We start from the raw sequence: 23,537 nt of genomic DNA, 5'->3' as shown, positions 1-23,537 counted from the left end.
TAGATTGTAAGATTACAAGCAGGGCCTTCTTACCTATATATCTGTGTGTTACTACCCAGTTTTTGTTCTATTTATGTTTCCAATTGTAAAGCGCAACAGAATATGCTGCGCTATAAAAGAAACTGTTAATAAATAAATAAAATTAAAAAATAGACAACCATTCAACTCCACATATAAGGGGTTATTCAAGCGCAGTCATTTGGCACTTCAAATAGGTAGCCTTAAGTCCTACCTGCAAAGCTACATTTAAAGCTTTAGTCGGTCCCAGTTATTATTACCGAAATAATAACAGTCCAGATATCTAGCATGGATTAGCCGAATCCACAGGAAAAATGGATCCGATAACAATCACAGAGAAAAATCTTTTTTACCCGGCGTCATTGTGGTGGAAAGTTGTTACACGGACGTTGAGGTGGGTCATTATGAGCCTGGTATATTTTATGCCTTATTTTGAAATTTTAAGGATGATTTTAGAAGATTATTAGTATATTTGGAATAATGAACTACTGAATGAGGTATTTCGATAAAATAAAGTCATAAAGAAGGAACTTTTTTTATTTCTATGTAGTCTTAAAAAAAAATTCAACACAATTGACTTTTGTGTTATTGCTAATATCTTACCAACTAATAAACTTTTAATCTAAAACATAACTTTTTCATTGATTTAAGTATGAGATCTTTGAAAATTAAAACAATACAAAAACAAAAAAAATTGTCTTACCGACATTGAGTTTTGGTCATAAAAGTGCCAGTCTAATTCTCTACACTGCTGCCGGCTGAGTGGTAGCGGGAAAAGAGCAGGGAGGGTCTTAACGCCAGCTACTGAGAGGTTTTGGCATGCAATTTAAACCGCCCAGGGTCATTATGACCCAACCTCAATGACACCGGGTTAAATGAAGTTTAATAAGAGAAAATACAAGAACATACAAAAATGACATACAAAAGATAAGCAAATAAGTTTCTTATAAGCAAAAATGAAAATTATTTATAGAAAAGTCTCAGTTACATGAACCTATTTGCGGGGAGATGCAATATTAAGAGTTATGGTAGACTAACCTTTGTTAACTATTTCTTCCAAGTCCATAGGATCCACAGGGATACCATCGGGTGTGTGGTCGGAGATGTCCGGGCACCAAACAGTCAAAAGCTTTAGTTCCCAGGATGCATCGATATATATATATATATATATATATGTCGATATATATATATATATATACATACATACATACATACATACACACACATATACTTATACACACACTCATCCAGAGGATAAAGGAATCCGTGATCAAGAGAGAAAAAACCCATTGAGGTCAGGTTCATCAGGGTGGGCGCCCTGTGGATCCTACGGACTTCGAAGAAACAGAGTTAACAAAGGTAAGTACCATAACTTAATTTCTTCTTCGGGGTCCATAGGGGATCCACAGGGATACCATGGGGATGTCTCATAGCAGTTTCCCTAAGAGTAGGGACGCTATTGAGCAGAAAGGAAGCATCCTGAGAGGCAAAGGTATCAAAGGCATAAAACCTAAGAAAGATGTGGACAGAAGACCACATGGCCACCTTGCACACCTGTTCAGCAGCAGCACCACGTCGAAACGCCCACGAGGGTCCCACAGACCGAGCAGAATGAGCTGTAACCCTGTTTCGAATAGTAAGATCAGCTTGCGTGTAGGCCTGAGAGATTGTCATGCGAAGCCATCAAGCCAGAGTCTGTTTGTTAGCTGGCCAGCCACGCTTGTGAAAGCCATACAACACAAAAAGAGAATCTGATTTCCTCAAGGAATTAGTACGATCCACGTAAATCCAAAGAGCACGAACCACATCCAAGGAAGCTTCCCCTGCCTGAATGTTCAGAGGACTGGAAGGCCGGAACCACAATCTCTCCATTCAAATGGAACCGGGAGACCACTTTAGGGAGGTACCCAGCCCTAGTATGGAGGACAACAGATGAAAGATCAAGAATGGGGAGCGACAGGAGAGCGCTGCCAAATCAGACACCATGCGGGCAGAGGAAATAGTGAGGAGAAAGAGCGCATTTGCTGTCAGCCACTTGATGTCTACCACATCCAGAGGCTCAAAAGGAAGAGCCTGTAGAGCCCTGAGAACCAAGAAAAAATCCCACGGAAGTACCGGAGGGACAAAAGCAGGTTGAATGTGGAGGATACCCTGAAAGAATGTTCTATCATCAGGCAGGGGAGCAATGCTTCGCTGGAACCAGATTGACAGAGGAGAAATCTGAACTCAAAGGGAGGCCAGGCGGAGACCAATGTCTAACCCAGCCTGGAGAAAGGCAAGCACCCGGGAAACCCTAAAAACTGTAGGGTCATAGCCTCTGGGGGAGCACCGTTGAAAGTAAGAGTGCAAAACTCTAACAGATGCAGGCTGAGGCAGGCTTACGTGCCCTGAGTATCATCTGGAGCACAGAGTGAGAGAAACTCTTGGCTCTTAAGAGGGTAGACTCAAGAGCCATGCCGTCAAAGACAGACAAGGTAGGTCCGGATACAGGCAAGGACCCTGCGTCAACAGGTCCTGCCATAGAGGAAGTGGAAATGGAATGTCTATGGAGACACTCCGCAGGTCAGTGAACCAATGTCACCTGGGCCAGGCCGGGGCTATTATTATCACCGTACCATCTTCATGCTTGAATTTTCGAAGCACCCTCGGGAGGAGAGAGATCGGAGGAAAAAGGTATGTGAGACTGAAGTCCCAGCTCGCAGCCAGAGCATCCATGAAGACAGCTAAGGGGTCTCTGGTCCTTGACTCATACCTGGGGTACCTTGTGGTTGTGATGTGAGGCCATGAGGTCTACATCTGGCAGGCCCCATTTGTCGACCAGGAGTTAAAAGACATCTGGGTGGAGAGCCCATTCTCCGGCGTGTATGTCCCGACAGCTTAGGGAGTCCACTTCCCAGTTGAGGACTTCTGGAATGAACACTGCTGAGATTGCTGGGAGATGACCTTTGGCCCAGACCAGAATGTTTGCCACTTCCCACATGGCTGCCCGACTTTGCGTGCTCCCTGATGGTTGAGGTACGCTACCGCAGTTGCGTTGTTGGACTGGATCTGGACCGGACTGCCGTGGAGGAGATCCTGCATCTGAGTAAGTGCTCTGTACACTGCATGAAGCTCCAGAATGTTTATGGGCAAGCGACTTTCCTGACTTGTCCACCATCCCTGAAAGGAATGCTGACCGACTACCGCGCCCCATCCGTGAAGCCTGGCATCTGTCGTGAGAAGTTCCCAAACTGGAATCCAGAAGGGGCGACCTTTGTCCAGATGCTTCGACTAACTGCCATGAGAGGGAGAGCCGAACCTCCGGAGAGAGGATAGTCTGGGACCGGATCAGATGATACTGTCCGTTCCACTGGGAGATAATCAGTTGTTGCAGAGGCTGGAGTGGAACTGAGAACATTCCACCATATAGAAGGTGGACACCATAGACCCCAGGACCTGCTTTGCTGAGTGAATGGATACCCTCCAATTGTGGAGCAAGATGCGCACACGCAAGTGTAGTGTCAACATCTTGTCTGCTGGCAGAAAGATCCTCTGTATTCGAGAAACTAGGAGTGCCCCCAAATGTGTAAACTGTTGTGTTGGACATAGGGAGGACTTTTTCCAATCGAGAATCCAGCAGTGTGTTTGCAGGAAGTCCACGGCCAGCTGGAGATGGCATTGTAACACAACCGGTGAGTATGCCAAGATTAAGAGGTCATCTAGGTATAGCAGTATTCTGATTCCCTGGCGTCTGAGGTGTGCCGCCATAACCACCATTATTTTGGAAAAGACCCGAGAGGCTGTTGACAGACAGAAAGGGTAGTGCCTGAAACTGGTAATGTTGCTGCAGAACAGCAAACCATAGGAACAGTTGGTGGGTTCGAGTAATGGGTACATGCAGGTATGCATCATGAATGTCCAGAGAAACCATGAAATACCCAGGCTACATTGCCAGAACAATTGATCATAAAGTTTCCATACGGAACTTGGGCACTCTGATAAACCTATTGAGGGGTCTGAGATTCAGAATAGACCAATGAGACCCATTCGGCTATTGAATCAAAAAGAGAGGAAAAATAAAAAAACTGTTCCTCTCCGAGCCAAAGGAACCAGTATTATCACCCCTGAACGGAGAAGGGAGTGAATGGCCTCCTAGAAGGCTAGGGCCTTGGTGGGGTCTAACAGGGGTGTACAAAAAAATTGCCTCAAGAAAGTAAATGCGTACCCCTGGCAGACCAGTTCTCTGACCCAGGCTTCTGTTTTTTGATGCCAAGAGTCGGCATATTGAAGAAGTCGGCCTCCCACCCTGGGATCCCCCAGCAGGAGTACCACTCCACCAGGCAGAAGGTTTGCTGTCAGGCTTGGAAGCTGGATGTCTGCCCAACAAGGCTGCTTGACTCGCGGTCTGGTGGTCTTTAGCGAACTAGACTGCCTGGGAAAAGACTACTGTCCTCTTGCTTTACCCTGGGGGGCGAAAGAACAGATAAGAGGACAGCCTAGGCTTAGAGGCAAGATTTAGAGGCTGCCACGGTAGCTACAATCTTGTCCATTCTGCGCCGAACAGCCTGTCTCCAGAGAAGGGTAAGGATTCGAGTGCCTTCTTGGATCCCATGTCCTCCTTCCAGGACTGTAGACAAAGGACCCGGCAAGCGACTACCGAAGTCGCAGATGCCTTAGAGGCAAGGTGTCAAGTATCCAATGCAGCTTCTCCAAAATAAGAGGCCGCTTCCTGAATATGGGAGACATAGGCCAGTTGTTTCCTGGTAGCGTCTGATGGCAGGCTCTCTTCCAGTGCCCCTGCCCATCCTTCGATAGCCTTAGCCAGCCAGGTCGCAGCCATAGTTGGCTTAGGAATAGCGCCAGAAAGAAATGATGATGCTAGTCTCTTTGGGATCTGGAACCACTTGCCAGGAGTACCCTTATGCTTCCTACATGAGTTCAGTGAGGTGTTCTGATTGAGGGAATTCAGCCTTAACCACCATCTGACGTTTAATCAACAGGGTTTTTGGTTTAGGGTCCGATTCATCATCCTCTATATTCAGGATTGATTTAACCGCCCTCACTAAAGCAGGAACATCCACTGTTGATTGACGGTGCTCCTCACCCGAGTGTAACTCGGAGAGAAAACCTTGCGCGTCATCTGCCTCCTCAGATGATGTGAGAATCCGAAAGCAGTGTAGACTGAGAGGATAATATAGTACACCTATGTGCTTTGGTGGCTAATGGTCTACCTGCCTGTACTTTTTGCTGAGAGGCGGCAGATGCTTTAGCCATATTCTGATGGGCATAAACATCCATCCAAGGAGAATGCATAGGGGGGTACAGACATTTGAAAACGCGGTGTTTTGGATAGTATTTATAAACCTTACTTATTACAAGAAGAAATTAAATAATTCACACCAATACCAACTCTAAAATAAATGACAATGTTTTACTTAAAAGCAAATTAATTATACATGTATTATTGTCAAAGCAGACTTACAACATAAAAAACATAAGTTCAGCAGCCGTGACAAAATTATTTGCAATGCCTAGCATAGACTCACAAGGTGACAGTCAGCCATGTTTATACTTACAGCCCAGTGACACGGGACTCTCTCTACTTACGATCGCTTCTGCTCAACCCGACTGCCCGACCCCTCCCCTTTTTGATGAATCTTTTATAATTTTTCCCTCTCTGCTACTGACATATTCTAAAACGACGAATATTAATTAATTCAATATTCATGCGCACTAAACATTTCACTATTAATATGTTTTAATCATAACAAAACCTATAATCTCCTTTCTATGTTCTCAAAATTCTGGTGACTGCTTATAGGCCAAGGTTATCCTGATTAGCTCCCTCCTTGTTTAGCCAGATCTGAGACCTACTGTCTCCTAGTCTGTTCGTATTAAACTAACCCATTATTCTGTCTTACTAGAGAAGAAATGGTTTTCATCAGTTCTAATTTACACCTATTTCCGTAATAACACCTATACCTTTAGATTAAACAATAATAACTGTTGCTTCAGACACACACCTGCCTACTTTAGAGAGAGGGTAGACCTCATCTCTAGGCCTGAGGCCATTCGACATGTTGTCCTCTGCAACTTACAACTGATATATATCCTGAATCATTTCTATGTACTCTTAATTGCAATTAAAATAATAATGAAAGACATAAGCATGCATATATTTGTGAATTGCTGAAGGAATATGTACGGTTACATATTCCGGCATTATCAGGTTGTAACAGCTGTGGGTACCCCATGGTAGGAGGCAGCATGTGAGTTGATAAACAATCCACTAGCTGCGTCATAACCTGGGATAAGGACGACACCCAGGGTGGCTCATATACCGGGGCTGATTATGTGGACTGGTGAGTAAATCTATAACAATTAGTACACAAACCATCCTGTATGGAATCCTGAAGGGACAAGCCCGCAAGACAGGATTTGCATGTAAATCAGCACAGGGGCCTCAGCCTCCTGTTTATCCTTATCTTCAGAAGACGTGGGCAGTAAATAGCACACAATAAGTGTAAAGCTATCAATGCAATGTGACAGCCTTCACAAGTACAAGTAAATGTGAAGTACTATTGAACCCCTACACATCTGGTAGTTGAGGGTTAAGGAGAAACAGCAGTGGTAGGAATAACGGACAGTCAGAAAGTTAAAGTGTATCACCACAGCAGACCTAGCACAAGTCACATACAATACATATAAATATAATTACAATGGGCTCTGAATCAACTACACAAGCGCATAGATTGGTAGGATTTGAGCGCTGTATAACCTGGCCCCTGGGGAGAGGTACACAGGGAGACTAGACCCAAACTACCTGAGACAAGCAGTTTCAGCAGAGAACTAAATAATGGTTAGTGAGCCACTCATATAGGGAGAAGGGTAGGAGGAGGAGAAGCACAGAAGTGGGAAAGCCCTTAATGAGGGATCGCAGGCTGCCTGGGGGTGGGGGGGGGGGAAGAGAACCTCCCTCCCCTGTGCTGCATTAACCCCCGAGGGTGCTGGTCTCACCAAAAATTGCCGCTGCCGCAGTCCCCGGCGCCAGATCTAACTTGGTCTAGTGGGGGACTTTTAAATAACCCCTAAAAGCAGCATTTTCTCAATTTCCCTCTTCATATTTTCCAGCACTTCCAGGAAAACACAATATTCTGGTTGTCTGACAGGGATCTGGTTAACTCTTAACACATGAATGTAACTAGGTGTGTTTTTCCTGGCTTTCATGTGAAACTGGTCTGGTAGAGCTTAACGTTACACATAGCTGACCCAGGTGCACGTCTAGAAGCTCCTCACTACAGTAGCTAATAAATCTAAAAAGGTCTGGTTCCTATTTGTCCTCAGGTACAATAGTTAACACATAGGCTCCCTTTTCGTGATTAGTCTTAACTACATTAATGTGATATAATTGGAATGAAACCCTTTTCGCATGTATGCACGCTCCTGTTTTTTGGGCAACTCTACTACAAAGCTGGCAAAAACTTTTGAGAAAAAGACGTTACTGCGGGTTTTGGGCTTATCGCAGCTAACTGAATCCCCCTCATGACGACCATGTTGTATTCACAACAATAATACAGAAAACTTGAGAAAAAAGGTGAAACTTTAGAATTACTCATCAGCAAAGAGCTATAAAGGCACAGGGCAGATTCCACTGGTCAGTTACATCAGCTTCTTTTTCAGTTTTTACAAAAATTATAAATTAATTTTAGGTCTTTCATTCTTTTGTTGGTGCCTTTCATCTTGTATGGTGCTATATTTTCCCCTAATGGTGGATTTTGGAACAAAAATTATTTTCATGGATTCCTTCTACCCATTCCTTGAATACTATACTTACTAAATCTGGTGAAATCCTGGCTATTTAACTAGCAGCTCTGAATAAGGAAACTTTAATTATAGGCATGTTGTACATAACCCATTATTATACCTTTGATTCTGCAAGCACTGTATATGGATATATGTATACTGTACATATATATGTGAAAATACTGTTTTGGGATATTTCAGCTGTATACAGTATGTACCTGAGTGATCGGTGACAGACTGCATGCTAAAATACAGTAGAATCCTTAATTTTGAATACAGTGATTGCTGATCTTAACACTGATCCATGCCACAAATAAAAGAAATCCCCTTACTTATTTCTCTGGATATGGAATTCTATGCATTGGACGTTAGCCCATATAGGGTTTAAAAGTGAATTATTACAATCTATCTGCCGTAACCCATGTCAAAGGCGTCAAAAGCCTCCGATCTCTGCACTCTTAAATTTGGCTTGGTCATAGAGCCTCTTGATGCTAGCATTGCAGACATTTCAAAATTCCCTATAAACAAATTATGTATTACTTACTCACCTATTGACATCATTACATAATCTCCTTGCTGATATTCGTTCTTATTGCCTTCAATTTGGTTACAAAGTGATCTTGGATAAAAGGAGGCCCTGGATTTCGCTCTGTCATGAAACTACTTAATGCTCAAAACTCACCTTTACCTCTCAAACTACTACCCTAACATGGCCTACCATGCCAACTTGTGTCGTTAGCTCTTCCAGTCTCTCTCTAGTCTTAAGCAGGGCCCTTCTATACTCCAAATCTCATGTCTGCACCTCCTTTAAGTTAAACTTGTATTTGTGTAATTTGTACTTCAGGATTTTGCACTTTGAAATTGTACGTTTTAAACTTCAATAAAACGATAATGATGATGCAAGCTTCGCTTTTAGAGGTCATTCCTACCATCTTAAATACTTTGAAGTTCACTAAAAGCTACAGTTCATGGTTCACTGCCACCTTGCCCATCCAACTCATCAAGGTAAACCCTATCAGTTGGGTCCCTAACATCCCTAATAGGACTTACCTATAATAGTGCCCATTCTAATATGTAGGCAGCAATGTAGTAACTTGTGCTGATTAAAATCACATAAGGGAAGATGAGAAGGGTGCAAATACCAAGCAGAATGCGTCTCAGCCATCAAGTTTACATTATATACACAGATATAAAGGGGGGAGGGTTTGGACACCACATCCTAATTTTATACATAGTAAGACGTACTACCAGTGATCGCAAAATATGTACTTTTTTCTACTACGTTATCTTTTTTTACACTCTACAGGAAGTAGGGGAACCGGTTTTTAAAACTGAGCGGGTCCTGCAAGACACGCCAATCACCACCAGCAGCGTCTTCTCAACCAATCGCCGCTGGTGGAGTCTCCTCAACCAATAGCTGCCGGCAGCGTCTCCTCAACCAATCCCTGCCATCAGAATCTGATCCAATTTCCACCTGACAGAACCTCCCGTACTCCATACCCGCCAACGGGTTCTACAGAGAGACACTGCATCCACCTGATCATCACGGTTAGACAGAGAAAGTGGTCAGGACTCAGGTCTGGAGCTGTTGGGGGGACTCTCGGCGTATACAGGGATGTGCTCCCGCGATACCAAGCTCTGACAGCAAGTGACAGAGAGGAGACCCCGAGCTCAGACAGGTCAATCACTTACAACTTACTGTCATTGTGTAGTGTCCCCCCTTAATTCTGACTGTGTACATCCCCCTAACCCTCCCTGACTGTGTAACTGTGAGCATCCATCCTAACCCTGACTGTGTAACTGTGTGCATTCCTTCCCTAGCCCGACTGTGTAACTGTGTGCATCCCCTCTAACCCTGACTGTGTACAGCTCCCTAATCCTGACTGTGTAACTGTGTGCAGCCCCCCTAATCCTGACTGTGTAACTGTGTTTATCCTCTGACTGTAACTGTGTGCATTCCTTCCCTAGGCCCAACTGCAAAACTGTGTATATTTCCATTTACCCTGACTGTTAACTGTGTGCACCCACCACCTTGACCCCAGCACTGGCTGTCCCTAACCTCTTCATTGCCCCAGTACTGTTCCAGCTGCTATCTACCCTTGCCCCCTTCTTACCCTCAGCAATACCTGCCCTAGCCCCCTCCTTGCTCCAAGCACAGTCACAACTGTTGTCTGCTCTTACCCCTCCCTACCTCCAGCTCTGCCTGCCCTAACTACCCTCTAGTCCCAGCTCTACCCCAACTTCTCACAGCCTTTATCCTCAAGCTATACCCCAACTGTTGCTTACCCTTAACCCCCTCTAGCCCAACTGTTACCTGCCCCCAGCACTGTCCCAACTACTGCCTGCTCCCCCCCCCCCCATAATATGTGATGGGATCCAAAAACAGTGGAGTAGGACCCCAAATTTTTCAAGTTATGGGTCCCTTGGACCCACAATTGTTTTCGCTCAGTGCGATCACTGGCTACCATGCTAAGACTTGTAGTACCATGCGGGGAAAAAAAAAGAATGCAGTGCACACTATAACCACTAAAATTACTGATGGTCAAAATATATTTGATAAACAATTAACATGGAGTATAAGCGAGGTCCTTAGTTTGGCGGGAATCGGTATGAAATACCAACGGCTGAATGGCCACCGGTTCTCATACCGATGCCGGAAGGCCGAAGATTTACAATCCTGACTGGGGATCGTAAGTAACCTAACCCATCACTGCCCCCCCCCTAACTCTTCTTTAGTGGTGCCTAATCCTAATCTCCTACCTGGCTCTTGACGATCAGGATGGCGGGGGTTGGGATGCTGACACCGGTATCCTGATCTCCTTCAGGATTTCAGCGTCAGCATTATGGTGGGTGGCAGGATTCCGGTGTCGTTATATAGACGTCCGGGATCCCGTCCGCCAGGAATCTAACTACATCCCGTTTGCCCATTGTGTACACTTGAAGACAGACTCCTTATGCTTGGTATTAAGGCCTGACTTAGGCAGAGAGATCACAGTGCAGCGAGAAGTATACAGATTATATTATGGTGGAAACACCTTAACAGAAGATATTGCTAAACATTTATAGAGGGGACAATACATTTTTCCTTATTGTCTAATAAGAGAGAAAATGAGCAAAAAGCCAATATCTTTAGAAACCTCATACTGACCACCAGCCATATCATTGGAAAGTTTAATTACTCCAGAGCGTGACAAAAGATGGTATAGAGCAGGGGTGGCCAAAACGCGGATTGCGATCGACGGTGGACACGTGACCGGTCAATCGTGGTGGACATCCAAGAGCAGCCAATAAGAGTCAGGCAGATTCTTATTCGCTGCTGCACCTAGGGCTGGCACAATGCGCTTAGCTGGCCCTGCGCCGCCGGGCTGAAGAGGTGCCGCTGCTGCCTACTCCCTTTGCCGGGTGCCCACTGAGATTTTGTTACCAGCGGGCATCTGGCAGCTCCTTCCCTGCAGTGCCAGCCAGACACTGGAGCTCACTCCTGAGCTCTGCCTTCTGGCTCCTGCAGTGGGGGAAGTGAGAGACGACATGGTGCTGAGTGGGAGAAGCAGTAGGATGGCAGAGGGTGCAGGAGCGGGGATTCAGGTAAGTATAGTGTTGTGTCTTTATGTGTATAGGGCACTACGGGCACTGCATAAGGGACACTACTACTGGAGCACGAATACTGGGGGAACTGCATAAGGGGCACTAATACTGGGTGGACTGCATAAGGGGCACTGATACTGGGGGCATTGCATAAGGGGCACAACTACAGTGGACATTGTATAAGGTGAACTACTACTGTGGTCATTATGTGTATAAGGGGCACTACTGTGGGCATTGTGTGTAAGGGGCACTACTGTGTGTTGTAAAGTGAATAAGTGACACTATGTGGTGTAATGTGAATCAGGGGCACTATGAGCTGGATTCAATTTAACGCTATAAATTATCGCTGGCGAATTTATCGCACTTATCGCCAGTTTTGGTGCGATATTTTTCGCCTATTCCAGCAATGCACGCTCCCATTTTTCACCATATCCAATTGCGAAATAGGCAAAAACGCATACGTGCGATAATTTTTCATGGCGAAACCTGCGAAAATGTCTCCACATTTTGGGAAATCAGCCTAAATGACATAGGAAATCAATATAGAAGTGTATTAATGGCTGTAATAAAAGTATTTTGCGTTCTTAAATTGTGTCAATTGGCAGGTATATGTGTATGAGTTGAAAAATGATAAAAAGAAGTATTTTTTGGAGAAAATAACTGCTGGAAATGTGGTGCATTAAAATGGGTGCAAGTATATTTTTGTGTCTATAAAGTGCACTTTCCAAAAATGTTGTTAAAAAAAAAAAAATACACCTGCTGCAGCCACCTGCAGTGTTTAAAACACCTGTCCCATCCATACAGCCCCCCAAAATACCAGGCCCACTACTTTAAACCCATTTTCCAGAGGTGCTGCCTATTCCATTTGCTGGGTGCCCACTGAGATTTTGTTACCAGCGGGCACCCGACTGGTAACAAATGAATATCTGTGAGCAATATGACAATTATTATTAGTCAGTTGAATCATTTCTTATGCTAACATTTTAATAACACTAAAATCCATAGACCATCTTTATATCTTCAATGTGAGTTCAGATGGTCACACAGAGAGATTATATCAAACAAAATGGCTGTTTGTGAGGGTTACGACCAGCAATAACAAAGACCTCAATAGTACTTTATTTATGCCACAAATCCAAAAGTCGATGACTATGATTATTATTATCAATTATTCTATAGAGCACACACATTAAGGGGCCTATCCATTAGCAGATGTTTTTCTGAAAGATGGAAGACAAAAGATCTCTATTGAAAATTCCGGTGGCTGTGCTGAACGATATCTGTCATGTACATGACATTTTTGGCAAAAGACAAACGATAAATGATATTGCATGACATCATTCAGGGAGTGGCGTTTTCTCTCTGCAGCGCAGGGGAATCTGCTGCTAATATCTTTCGTCGTTCACCGCATATAAACTGCCAGATATTTCTAACATCTGGCAGCAATATGCGATAATTGACCAACATGTTGGAGAGATGAAAGATTAAATTATCGGCCTCGCGAGTGCGTATTTGTCATCGTTCAGGGCCTATCCATTAGCAGATAAATTGAACGATATATCGTTCAATTTATCTGCTAATGGATAGGCCCCTTTACACTGCACATTTTACAGAGAATATTTCAGTAATTCACATCAATCTCTGCCCCAGCAGCGTTTACAATCTATGGGGGAGATTTAATAAAGCTTGGAGAGAGATAAAACTGGAGATAAATAGAACCAACCAAGCAGCAGCTGTCATTTTTCAAACACAGCCTGTAAAGTGACAGGAGCTGATTGGTTGGTGCTATTTATCTCCAATTTTCTCTCTCTCCAAGCTTTATTAAATCTCCCCCTATATTCCCTAACACATACACATACACACACACACACACACACAGGTTAACAGGAGCCAATTAACCTACTAGTTTATTTTTGGAGTATGGGAGGAAATGAGCAACTGGTGGAAACATGTGGAGAACATACAAACTCCACACCCTTAGTCAGGAATTGGACCCATAACTGCAGAGTGTGTGTGTGTTTATATGGCCAACACAGCTGTGATTGGGCAGCATGTGAAACCAGTGCTTACTTCAAGCAGAAAATTACCAACTTTTTTGCAACCATGTACATAGCATTTTAAAGTTGCATTATAAACTGAGAATATATTTTTCTAAACTGTCCCCTACACTTAGCCTACACAGTACATCCATTTTATCTGGGGTTCTGACTGTTCTGTAATACAAACACTAAATGGCTGCAAGGGAGGGATGTGACTGTAAGGACCAATCACAAACAGTAATCTCAATTTGGCATGCGGTTGGTCCTATGGCTCACACTTCCCCACACCACCAATGGAGGAGCCACAGGAACAATGGTTGCAATGAGCAAGACCGGGCACCACAGAGGAATACATTTTCTATGTATACAACCTTAAGGAGATCACCACAAGTTAATAAAAACAGCTAAATGTGGACAGCCAATAAATGCAATTTGTCACATTTATGCTACGTACTTTCCTTAAATGGATCATTTTGCGCATAGGTCAAATCAGTTTCTGTCTGAGTTGAGGGGTAGTTTTTGTCTGGATGATGGATGCAGGCCATCTACCTTTACCTATCTGACTCAGGCCCCCTCTCAGGTAGAGGCAGCAGGGAGAAGTGTGATTTATAGTCTTATGGGGAAGTGACAGGCTATATAAAATAGAGCGCACTACTGAGTGGAAAGTTGAATGTTGTGTAGAGTACAGATGTGTCCTCATACACCAAGCCTCAATACGCCATGCGGCGCCAGATGTCTGGCGTGAGTGAGCCGCTAGGCCCTGTGCAACTCTGCTTGCGCCAAGTGTCTTTTCTGCGCCTTTTTTGTCTGAAAACTGCACTGATTAATTTGCTATGCGACACTGGTATATCTGTGTGCACCTGAATACAAAGCACAACAGCCGCGGGCACTGCATCATAGCACTCCATATACAGATTCAGACTCACACATATCAAATTAATTCAGTGTAATCTCCTGGTGCAACCAAGTTGCATTTTCAGGCAGAAAAGCAGCAAGAGACAAACTTTCCATAAGCAGAGTCACGTGGGCCGTTTGCCGTGACCATAGCAAGAGTGTATTAGGACACATCTGCAGCTGTTACCCATGTATCAGGAGTTCCATTTAAAACACACTTCCTGTATTAGCAGCGTGTATGTTTAGGGTGGTAGAAATCCTCCAGTGTTGGAAAGTGTCAGTGACTACTACTACTCTTGTTCCCTACTGTTGCTATACAATAACTGTTGCTATCCTGTGGGGAAATTGATCGGCATTAGGTTAGAGTATGCAAACTCCTTGACAAATACCAAGATCAGAAAGGAAACAGTCACTTTACCTGTAATAAATGAGAAAAACTTTCACTTCTTATGATCTGTGAGAAGTTTGTCACCATAAACCTCACACATTCTTCCTGCAGTTCAGATGCCAGACTCCTTGCCTTTTCTGCCCACTTTACCCCAGGAAGGCTGCTGATCAGCCTGTCGCTTTCCATTAACAGATGGGCTGCATTCCTGTAGGACTGGAGAACAAAGGTTATTGTGTCAGTCAGAGAGGGGAGGGAATTCTGCATGAAATATAAAATGAAAATGTTAGGTTTATACACTCTGATGTATTGTGTACACAGACTGGAATGTCAGCCTCAGTAGCTATTGCTGTGGGCACTAAGTGTGTCGCTACAGAAGTGTTGACATGAATAATAGCAGGTTGTCTAACAAAATAGACTCAAAAGACCACTTAACAGATAGCGGAAAACACATACCTGACACACAGCACACTTATTAGTGTCTCTTAACCATGGTTAGAGATAAACATGTTCACCTCACTTATGTTGCATGTCAATTATCAAATTGCTTACAAAAAAAAAAAAATAGGAAAAAACCTACAGCAATTTGACATACATTCAAGAATTTATTTAAAATTAAGTGTACTTTAATTCAAAATGAACCTCAGTAAAAATCAAGAGTGACCTATCCTTATCCCACCAATAAATGTGTAAGCAACCAGCTAAACCATGACCATAACAGCATGTCCTGCAGGCGACTTAAGCTGCGTATCCAATATGTGATTAAAATGAGCGATTGAACGATAACATCGTTAAATCGCTCATTAATCGTTCACAAATCAGGCATGAATATGTCAAAAACGACCAGCGATGCGCGCTCCCACTGGTCGTTTTCAACCTCAATCATCGCCTGAACGCCAATGCCGGTCAATCTGACGATAACGACAGATTGGGCATGTTCGGGGATGAGGGAGGGTGCATGCACTGAACGACATATCGCTCAGTGTAGGCACTACAGGGGATGAGGAACAATTGTAGATGATCTCATATAGATCAGTATAGTAAAGCATACATAGGTGACTGTGAACCTTTCAGAATTCTGTATTATTGTGTTAATCTGACCTTAGAATTATTCCCCCCCTCTGTTATTAGAATTTAGAGTAATCAATAACAGATTAAATAAATACATAGATGGACAGTTTATCATTTATATTGCAGAGAATATGTAAACCTTTTAAAACCATTAATTTTTATTTTAGATTTCAACAAATAAAAAGGTTACAAATATCAAAGACCAACACTCAGCGCTTACATTTATGCAATGTGTAAAGAATATGGGGGTTTATTTAGAAATAATTGCAATATTGGCTCTCATATTGTCGGCCAACATCGTCACGATTATTATCAATTGTAACCAACTTCTCCATGCTATGCAGCAAAAAACTTATCGGGGATAGTGGTTGAGTTAACAAGCTGTCCCTGCAGGCCGTCTTTTCGTCTGTCAGAAAAGACTGTGCTGTTCTGACCTATCGCTCACGACTCGAGGTCAGGCATGCACATACTGATGGCTCATCAATTTACAGTGTATATACAGTACATGTAGCCCTTCCCAGTGCTCGTCTGCTCATATGTTCCCTCCCCCATATCCTCAGTTTCCAACTCCACTGTACTGGCTATAATATATAGTCAGTACAGCAGATAATAGAACAGTCTAACAAGTGCATGTCCAGGGGGAGAGGAGAAGGGAGCAGTCGCTGTACTAAGGTAATAGTGAGAAATACAAAATTATGGTATAACATACCTTTTGATAATTCTTTTTCTTCGAGTATCATAGGGTCCACAGGAACGACCTTGGGATATATAGTTGGATAGAATCCAATGCACCAAACAGCAAAGCTTTGGAGCTCCCAGCATGCACTGGTCCCCTCCCTATATACCTCGCCCCCAGCCACAGGCATTCTGTTTGTGACCAAGCCTTTTGCAAGAGGCAGAGCGAGGAGAAGGAAGAAAAATTTCACCAGAACACTCAACAAGTGAAGAGGGAATCTGTGATACAAAGTTTAAGAACAAGTCCATCTGAGGTCAGGTGCATCAGGGTGGGTGTCCTGTGGACCCTAAGGACCTCAAAAGAAAAAGAATTATCAAAAAGGTATGTTATACCATAATTTTGTATTTCTTCTTCGGGTTCCATAGGGTCCACAGGAACTACCTTGGGACGTCCTAAAGCAGTTTCCTTTAGGGATGGGGACGCTCCTGAGCAGATAGGAGAATCCGCTATCCAAAAGGTAGCATCCTGGGAGGCATACGTATCAAAAGCATAGAACTTTATGAATGTGCTCACGGAAGACCAGGTGGCTGCCTAGCAGAGCTGTTCCGCAGAGGCCCCCTGTCTTACCGCCCACAATGGTTCGACAGACTGGAGTGGAATGGGCTGTCACCTTGTTAGGAACAGGAAGTGCAGCCTGAGTATAGACCTTAGAGATGGTCATACGAAGCCAGCGAGACAAGGATGGTTTGTTTGCTGGCCAACCTCTTTTGTGAAACCATATAACAGAGTGCATCCGACTTCCTGAGGGATTTGGTCCGATCCACGTATATCCGGAGGGCTCGAACCACATCAAGGGAAGCCTCACCTGAAGATAAATCAGAAGACTTAAAGGCTGGGACTACAATTTCCTTGTTAATATGAAAACGGGAAACAACCTTTGGAAGATAACCCGCCTTAGTATGGAGGACAGCTCTATTTGGATGGAACACCAAATATGGAGAGCGACAAGACTAGGAGAAACAGCTTCTTCGCCGTCAACCATCTTAAGTCCAATTTATCCAGAGGTTCAAAGGGATAAGTCTGCAGAGCCCTGAGAACCAAAAGACAATTCCCATGGTGCCACAGGTGGGAGGAAAGAAGGTTGCAGCCGCAATACTCCCTGCATGAATGTTCTAACATCCACAGAGATGCAATTTTGTGCTTGAACAAAACAGTCAAAGCCGAAACCTATACTCTTAAGGTAGCTAGGCGAAGACTTAATTCTAATCCGGCTTGGAGAAAACCAAGTATCCTGGATACCTTAAATATCTTAGGGTCATATTTTTTGTTAGTACACCACAAAAATATGACCGGCAAATCCTGTGATAAATGCGAGCTGAAACTGGCTTTCTGGCACTCAGCATTGTCTGCATCACCGAGGGAGAAAATATGGCCTTTAAAACGGAAGACTCAAGAGCCAAGCCGTCAAAGCCAGTCGAGGTAAATCCCGGTATAGGAAGTGACCCTGCATTAACAGGTCCTGCTGCAGGGGCAGAGGAAATGGCCTGTCTATTGACAGACGTTACAGATCAGAGAACCAATGCCTCCTGGGCCAGGCAGGAGCTATTAGAATCATCCTGGCGCCTTCTTGTTTGAATTTTCTGACGACTCTTGGCAGGAGGGAGATTGGCGGAAACAGATATGCCAACCTGAAGTCCCACCTAACCGTCAGGGCATCCACAAAGGCTGCTGAGGGGTCTATTGTCCTGGACCCTTACCTGGGGACCTTGTGGTTGTGACGAGAGGACATGAGGTCTACGTCTGGTATCTCCTACCTGTCCACCAGGATATGAAATACCTCCGGATGAAGAGCCCATTCTACGGCATGTATGTCCTGGCGACTTAGGAAGTCCGCTTCCCAGTTGAGCACACCTGGGATGAAAATTGCAGATATTGCTGGCAGATGGTATTCTGCCCATAGCAAAATCCTTAACACTTCTCTAATGGCTGCTGGACTTCGTGTACATCCCTGATGGTTTATATAGGCCACTGTTGTCGCATTGTCGGACGGAATCTGTACAGGCCTGCTTTTTAGAAGGTCCTGTGCCAATATGAGGGCTTTGTACACTGCCCGAAGCTCCAATATGTTTATCGGTAAATGACTTTCTTGGTCTGTCCACCTTCCCTGAAAGGTATGATGACCAGTCACTGCTCCCCATCCTCGTAGACTGGCGTCCGTGGTGAGAAGTACCCATTCCTGGGATCCATAACGGACGACCCTGTTTAAATGCGATATCTCCAGCCACGAACCTCCGGCGAGATGTGTACCATCTGGGTTTTTATCCGATGATACTGGCCATCCCACTGGGCCAGGATCCACAACTGTAGGGACCTGGAGTGGAACTGGGCATAAGCCACCATACCGAATGTGGCTCCCATGGAGCCCAGCACCTGCATCGCCAAGTGTACTGACACTGATTGTTTGCAAAGAAGCTTGTGCACCTGAGTCTGCAGTGTTGCAATCTTGTCTTCTGGGAGAAGAATCCTCTGTCCCAGAGGGTCCAGCCATGCCCCTAAGTGCACCAATTGCTGGGTTGGAGAGAGTGACGACTTCTTCTAATTGATTATCCATCCATGCTCTTGTAGGCAGACAATGGTCATTTGCAGATGGCCTTGCAACATCTCCTGCGATTGTGCCAATATCAGGAGGTCATCTAGATATGGCAGTATCCTGACTCCCTGTTGTCTGAGATGGGCCATTTTCTTGGTGAATACCCGGGGAGCTATGGCCAGCCCGAAGGGTAAAGCCTGAAACTGATAGTGTTGTTGATCTACTTCCAACCTGAGAAAGGCTTGGCGAGATTTTGTAATCGGGACATGCAGATATGTATCTTGTATATCTAGGGAGACTATGAAGTCCCCAGGCTCCATTGCCAATACAATTGTCTGCAAAAGTTTCCATACGAAATTTGGGTACTTTGATAAATCTGTTGAGAGATTTCAGATTCAATATTGGGCGGTGTGACCATTGGGGTTTTGAATTATAAAAACAATTGAGTAATACCCCCCCCTTCCCTGTTGCATCACAGGAACTATAACACCCGATGCCAGCAGGGCCCCCAATAGACTCCCGGTAGCCGCAGCCCTGACCGGGTCTATAGGAAGGGTTATACCCACAAACCTTTGAGGGGGTTGCCTGTGAAACTTGGTGGTATACCCCTGAGAGACCAGCTCTTGTACCCAGGCATCTATTGAAGTCTGAGGCCAGGCCTGAGTAAACTGTTAGGCACTCCTAAGGGAGGGTTAGGGTTGTAGGTTAGGTTAGTTAGTACTTACCTGGGGACGATCGGTATTTCCAGCGCTGTCAGGCTGCCGCTGCCTGGATCTGTTCCTCTGACGGCCTGACGCTGCCAGGATTCGAACTGCCGGCCATGCGGCCGGCGGTATTACATAGCGATTCCATTCCATCCACATCCTGATCTGACATATTCCATCTCCCATCCTGTTTATTACCTTCAGACATGATATATATCAAAGTTTAAAAGGTACACTGTGTACATGCAACAATGTGACTTTTGTATCAATGACACCCCCCCCCCCCCCACACACACACAGCCAGATGGATGAGAAGCACAGTGATAGCTTGAAAGCAACAGGTAGTGTACAAGCAGCAGTAAGCTAGCATACAGTCACATACAATGCATGAAAATACAGCAAATTTTAACTCTGACCAACTAGCCATCCCCAGCAGGGGGATGGTAGAAAATAGAGCACACTATATGCCAAACCTGACGGAGAGGGATATAGGGAGACAAACCAGCCTCAGAGAACACTGTTGCAGCGCACTCCAACAATGCTGACTGCACGTCTCCACCACGAGGCGGGCCTTTTATACCAGACACCGGAGTTCCCACCAGAAGTTTGTGTCTGGTGGGAGGAGGCCGGGGAAGTGTCTATCTCCCCTAGGCTGTGATTCTCGATCAGCCAGGTTTGCTGCACTACAAGGCGGCAAGACGCAGACTAGTGCACTCTAGCGCGTCCTGCCCCCCGCATCCCCAGCAACAGACAATAAGGCCCCGGCCATATAGTGGAGTCATCCTGCACACACAGCCCGACCACCGATGCGTCTCTTACCGGAGGTAAGGGACTGCTTCAGCGCACCTTAACTTCTTCTCCATTACCCCGATCGCAGCCCCAGCCAAGCCGCTATCTAGCCCAGCTGAGGTCTGCCGGAAACCTAGTGGCACAAGGCAGATGCTGGTGTTGCCGGCTCGGCAGAGGTAGTAGGAGTCGCAGTGCAGGCGCCGTATACGGCGCCTGCACCACTAAACTCTAAAGAAAGAAAAAAAGCTTGGGACTGCCTGTGCAGTCCCACTGTTCAAGCAGGTGCATCTGTCCACCCCAAATGAAACAACTGAATGCCTGTGGCTGGGGTATACAGGGAGGGGGACCAGTGCATGCTGGGAGCTCCAAAGCTTTGCTGTTTGGTGCACTGGATTATATCCAACTATATATCCCAAGGTAGTTCCTGTGGACCCTATGGAACCCGAAGAAGAAATCACATTTTAAGTAATCGTGTAGTAACCAGATGGGGGTCTATAACGTCCAGTGCATCCAAACCTTCACAAAGTGCTCAGGGATGTCATGCAATGTTCCATTCGTAACACTGAGCACATGGAGTTGATCGTGGTTAAGAGGAGATAGCAACTGCTTTCCAGAGAGAGGAGATTTGAAATTTGGACACATTTAATACATGTTTTATGGGTTTTGAGTCGGGCAGTAGACATGAGGGATAAGTCAGGCAAGCAGGGAGTAGAGGGGGGGGGGATCAGGAATCTGAATACCGGTGAACGCACTAGTTAGATCGTGTATGTTCTTTCAAGTATTCTTGGATTTTACGACAGGTTCAATGTGCATCAGAGGTAAATTGCACATTTTTGTGTAGCCGGATATGAGGACATCACTTGTAGAAAATAAATGTTTTAGTACTTGCATTTATAAATATAAGTGGGTGATCCTATATTTGATGGAACAGTGACTTATTGGACAGCGCCACATGTTGCTAGTTCACCAGTGTCCAATTAGCGTCATCAAAAGCCCAGGTGAGGCGCTGTGTCTAATGATGTAGTGTTAACGGATGCACTCTGGTGGGTCTTCTGCTCCCATGTCCCATTGAAGCTAAAGAACACTGCACTGACCTGCTGGATATGAATCTGGTACCTCCTGCATTGAATGTGGATGTAATTCGAGCCAGTGTCATTTGTCTGTTACCATGGACAATTCTGGCCAGACGCCGATGGTCACGATTATTAAAGCATCCGTGGTCTGCCACGGCGCTGTCAATGGTTGGTGTTACTGCCTTCCATGAGGTATTTCCAGTACACACGTGACACTGTAGATCAAGGAATCTTGAATGTCCGCACAACATCGAAAATGGAATATCCCATCTGTCGGGGACCCACTATAATGCCCCATACGGACTCGGATAATTCACGTCGCTTTGCCATGAGCAGCCTAGCCGGTGTTCGAACTGACTCACGAGATGTCAGATTACAACTAATACAGTCAGAAAACACAAAAATACGCACACCTTGGTGTCTGGTCAAAACATGGCGATATCAATCCTACTAAACCAAACTATGCTGCAGCTTCTTAGCAGAGGTAATTGATAGTAAGAACTAAAAGAAAGGAATAATAAAAAGCGCTGCTGATTGGAGGCCCTTTGGCATGGGTTGTTTTAAATACAATTTAATAATACATACAAATGGCCATAGATAAAAACACACAAAAGTAAGACACAAAAGAAATTGCATGAATAATATTATAAAATATACTTCTAGAATATCAGGTTTGTATCTGAGCATGTGGTTATGAAGCAGCAGAAATATTAGCAAGCTGCCAGCATCTCCAGTAAAATAAATAAATAAATATATATATATATATATAAAAAAAAATCCATTTTACCGGCACTCCTCATTCATGAGCAACTTATATCTCGCTGTGGTGCTCGCCCTAGCCAAATAAACAGAGTGGCACTCGCAGACTGAATAATCGTGAAAAAAGATCTAATGCTTTATTGCATTAGTATGACAACGTTTCGGAGTCCATCCCCCGTCATCAGGACATGGGACATATATCTGAAACAGCTCCACACTTCACTGGACGTCTCTCTGGATTATATCCCAAAAAGCACTACAAAAATCAAAATAAATTTAAATCCATGTTGTTTTGGTCAGGAACCAGTTGGTATAACAATACTTTTCCTTCCTTAGTGATTAGAAAGGACTTGATTGTGAATATGTGTAGGTACACAATGTTAGATGTTTAAGTCCACTTAATTAGTTGGGACATTTCTTATGGAAAGATAACAATCCTCCCATCTCCCTTAGATGGGATATGTGTGCTCAGCCAGGTAAAACAATCTCAGCTATCCTTGCACCTGCCTTGTAAACAGATGTTTGGCAGAGATCTTGTTACTGCCCAGATAATAGTGCTCACTGAGACATATCTTGATGTGGTTACTCACAGTGAAGTTGATCCAACAGAGCGCCCTATTTAATGAATAGTGGTGTGGAGCAGAGCGTCTGTAACGCGTTTCCCCGCCTTGTGGTACACCTCAGCGGCTTCCTCAGACAGAATTACTTTATTTTCATTCATAGGGTTCTTTTATAGCTCCTTAATTGAATGCTCAGTGATTAAACTAGAGCACCTGTGGTCACTGTGGTTTTTGCGTTCCACATGATATCACTTGTGCGTCCCAGCAGCCATATTGTTAGGCTACTTCCTGCTCTGCGTTCCACAGGAGATCTCTTGTGCGTTCCAGCTGCCATATTGCTCAGCTGTTACTCCTATCTTTTCTTTCCATGGAAACAGTCTGCTACTTTTTCATAATAGCGTTCCAGCTGGTGACATAGTAGTTATACCTGCTGGAACGCACAAATTATTAACTTACACCTGAATTGTGACTGGTATTAAATCAAACAAATATATATACACAATACCTAAAATGAGGACATAACTATCTCAGATAGCCTGAATATACAGCATTTAAAAAGATCGACAATGACATAAAAAATATATAGAAGATGGTTACAGGAGTATACATGAA

General features: G+C 44.4%; 1 protein-coding gene across 4 annotated transcripts in view; it reads right to left on the bottom strand.

Moving 5' to 3' along the window:
• Positions 1 to 23,537, bottom strand: part of BTBD8 (BTB domain containing 8) — a 153,462-nt gene that overhangs the window by 44,878 nt on the left and 85,047 nt on the right. For all 4 annotated transcript variants that reach the window (XM_088444894.1, XM_088444895.1, XM_088444897.1 and 1 more), the window contains one exon: positions 14,737 to 14,919. In XM_088444894.1, coding sequence (XP_088301020.1) covers positions 14,737 to 14,919 — 183 coding nt within the window. The remainder of the gene's footprint in view (positions 1 to 14,736; positions 14,920 to 23,537) is intronic.

The sequence above is a fragment of the Taudactylus pleione genome, unplaced genomic scaffold (assembly GCF_031769625.1).
Source record: "Taudactylus pleione unplaced genomic scaffold, aTauple2 ptg000373l, whole genome shotgun sequence".
Lineage (NCBI taxonomy): Eukaryota > Metazoa > Chordata > Amphibia > Anura > Myobatrachidae > Taudactylus > Taudactylus pleione.
The sequence above is the reverse complement of the archived record's forward strand: the minus strand, read 5'-3'. Positions and strand labels throughout refer to the sequence as shown.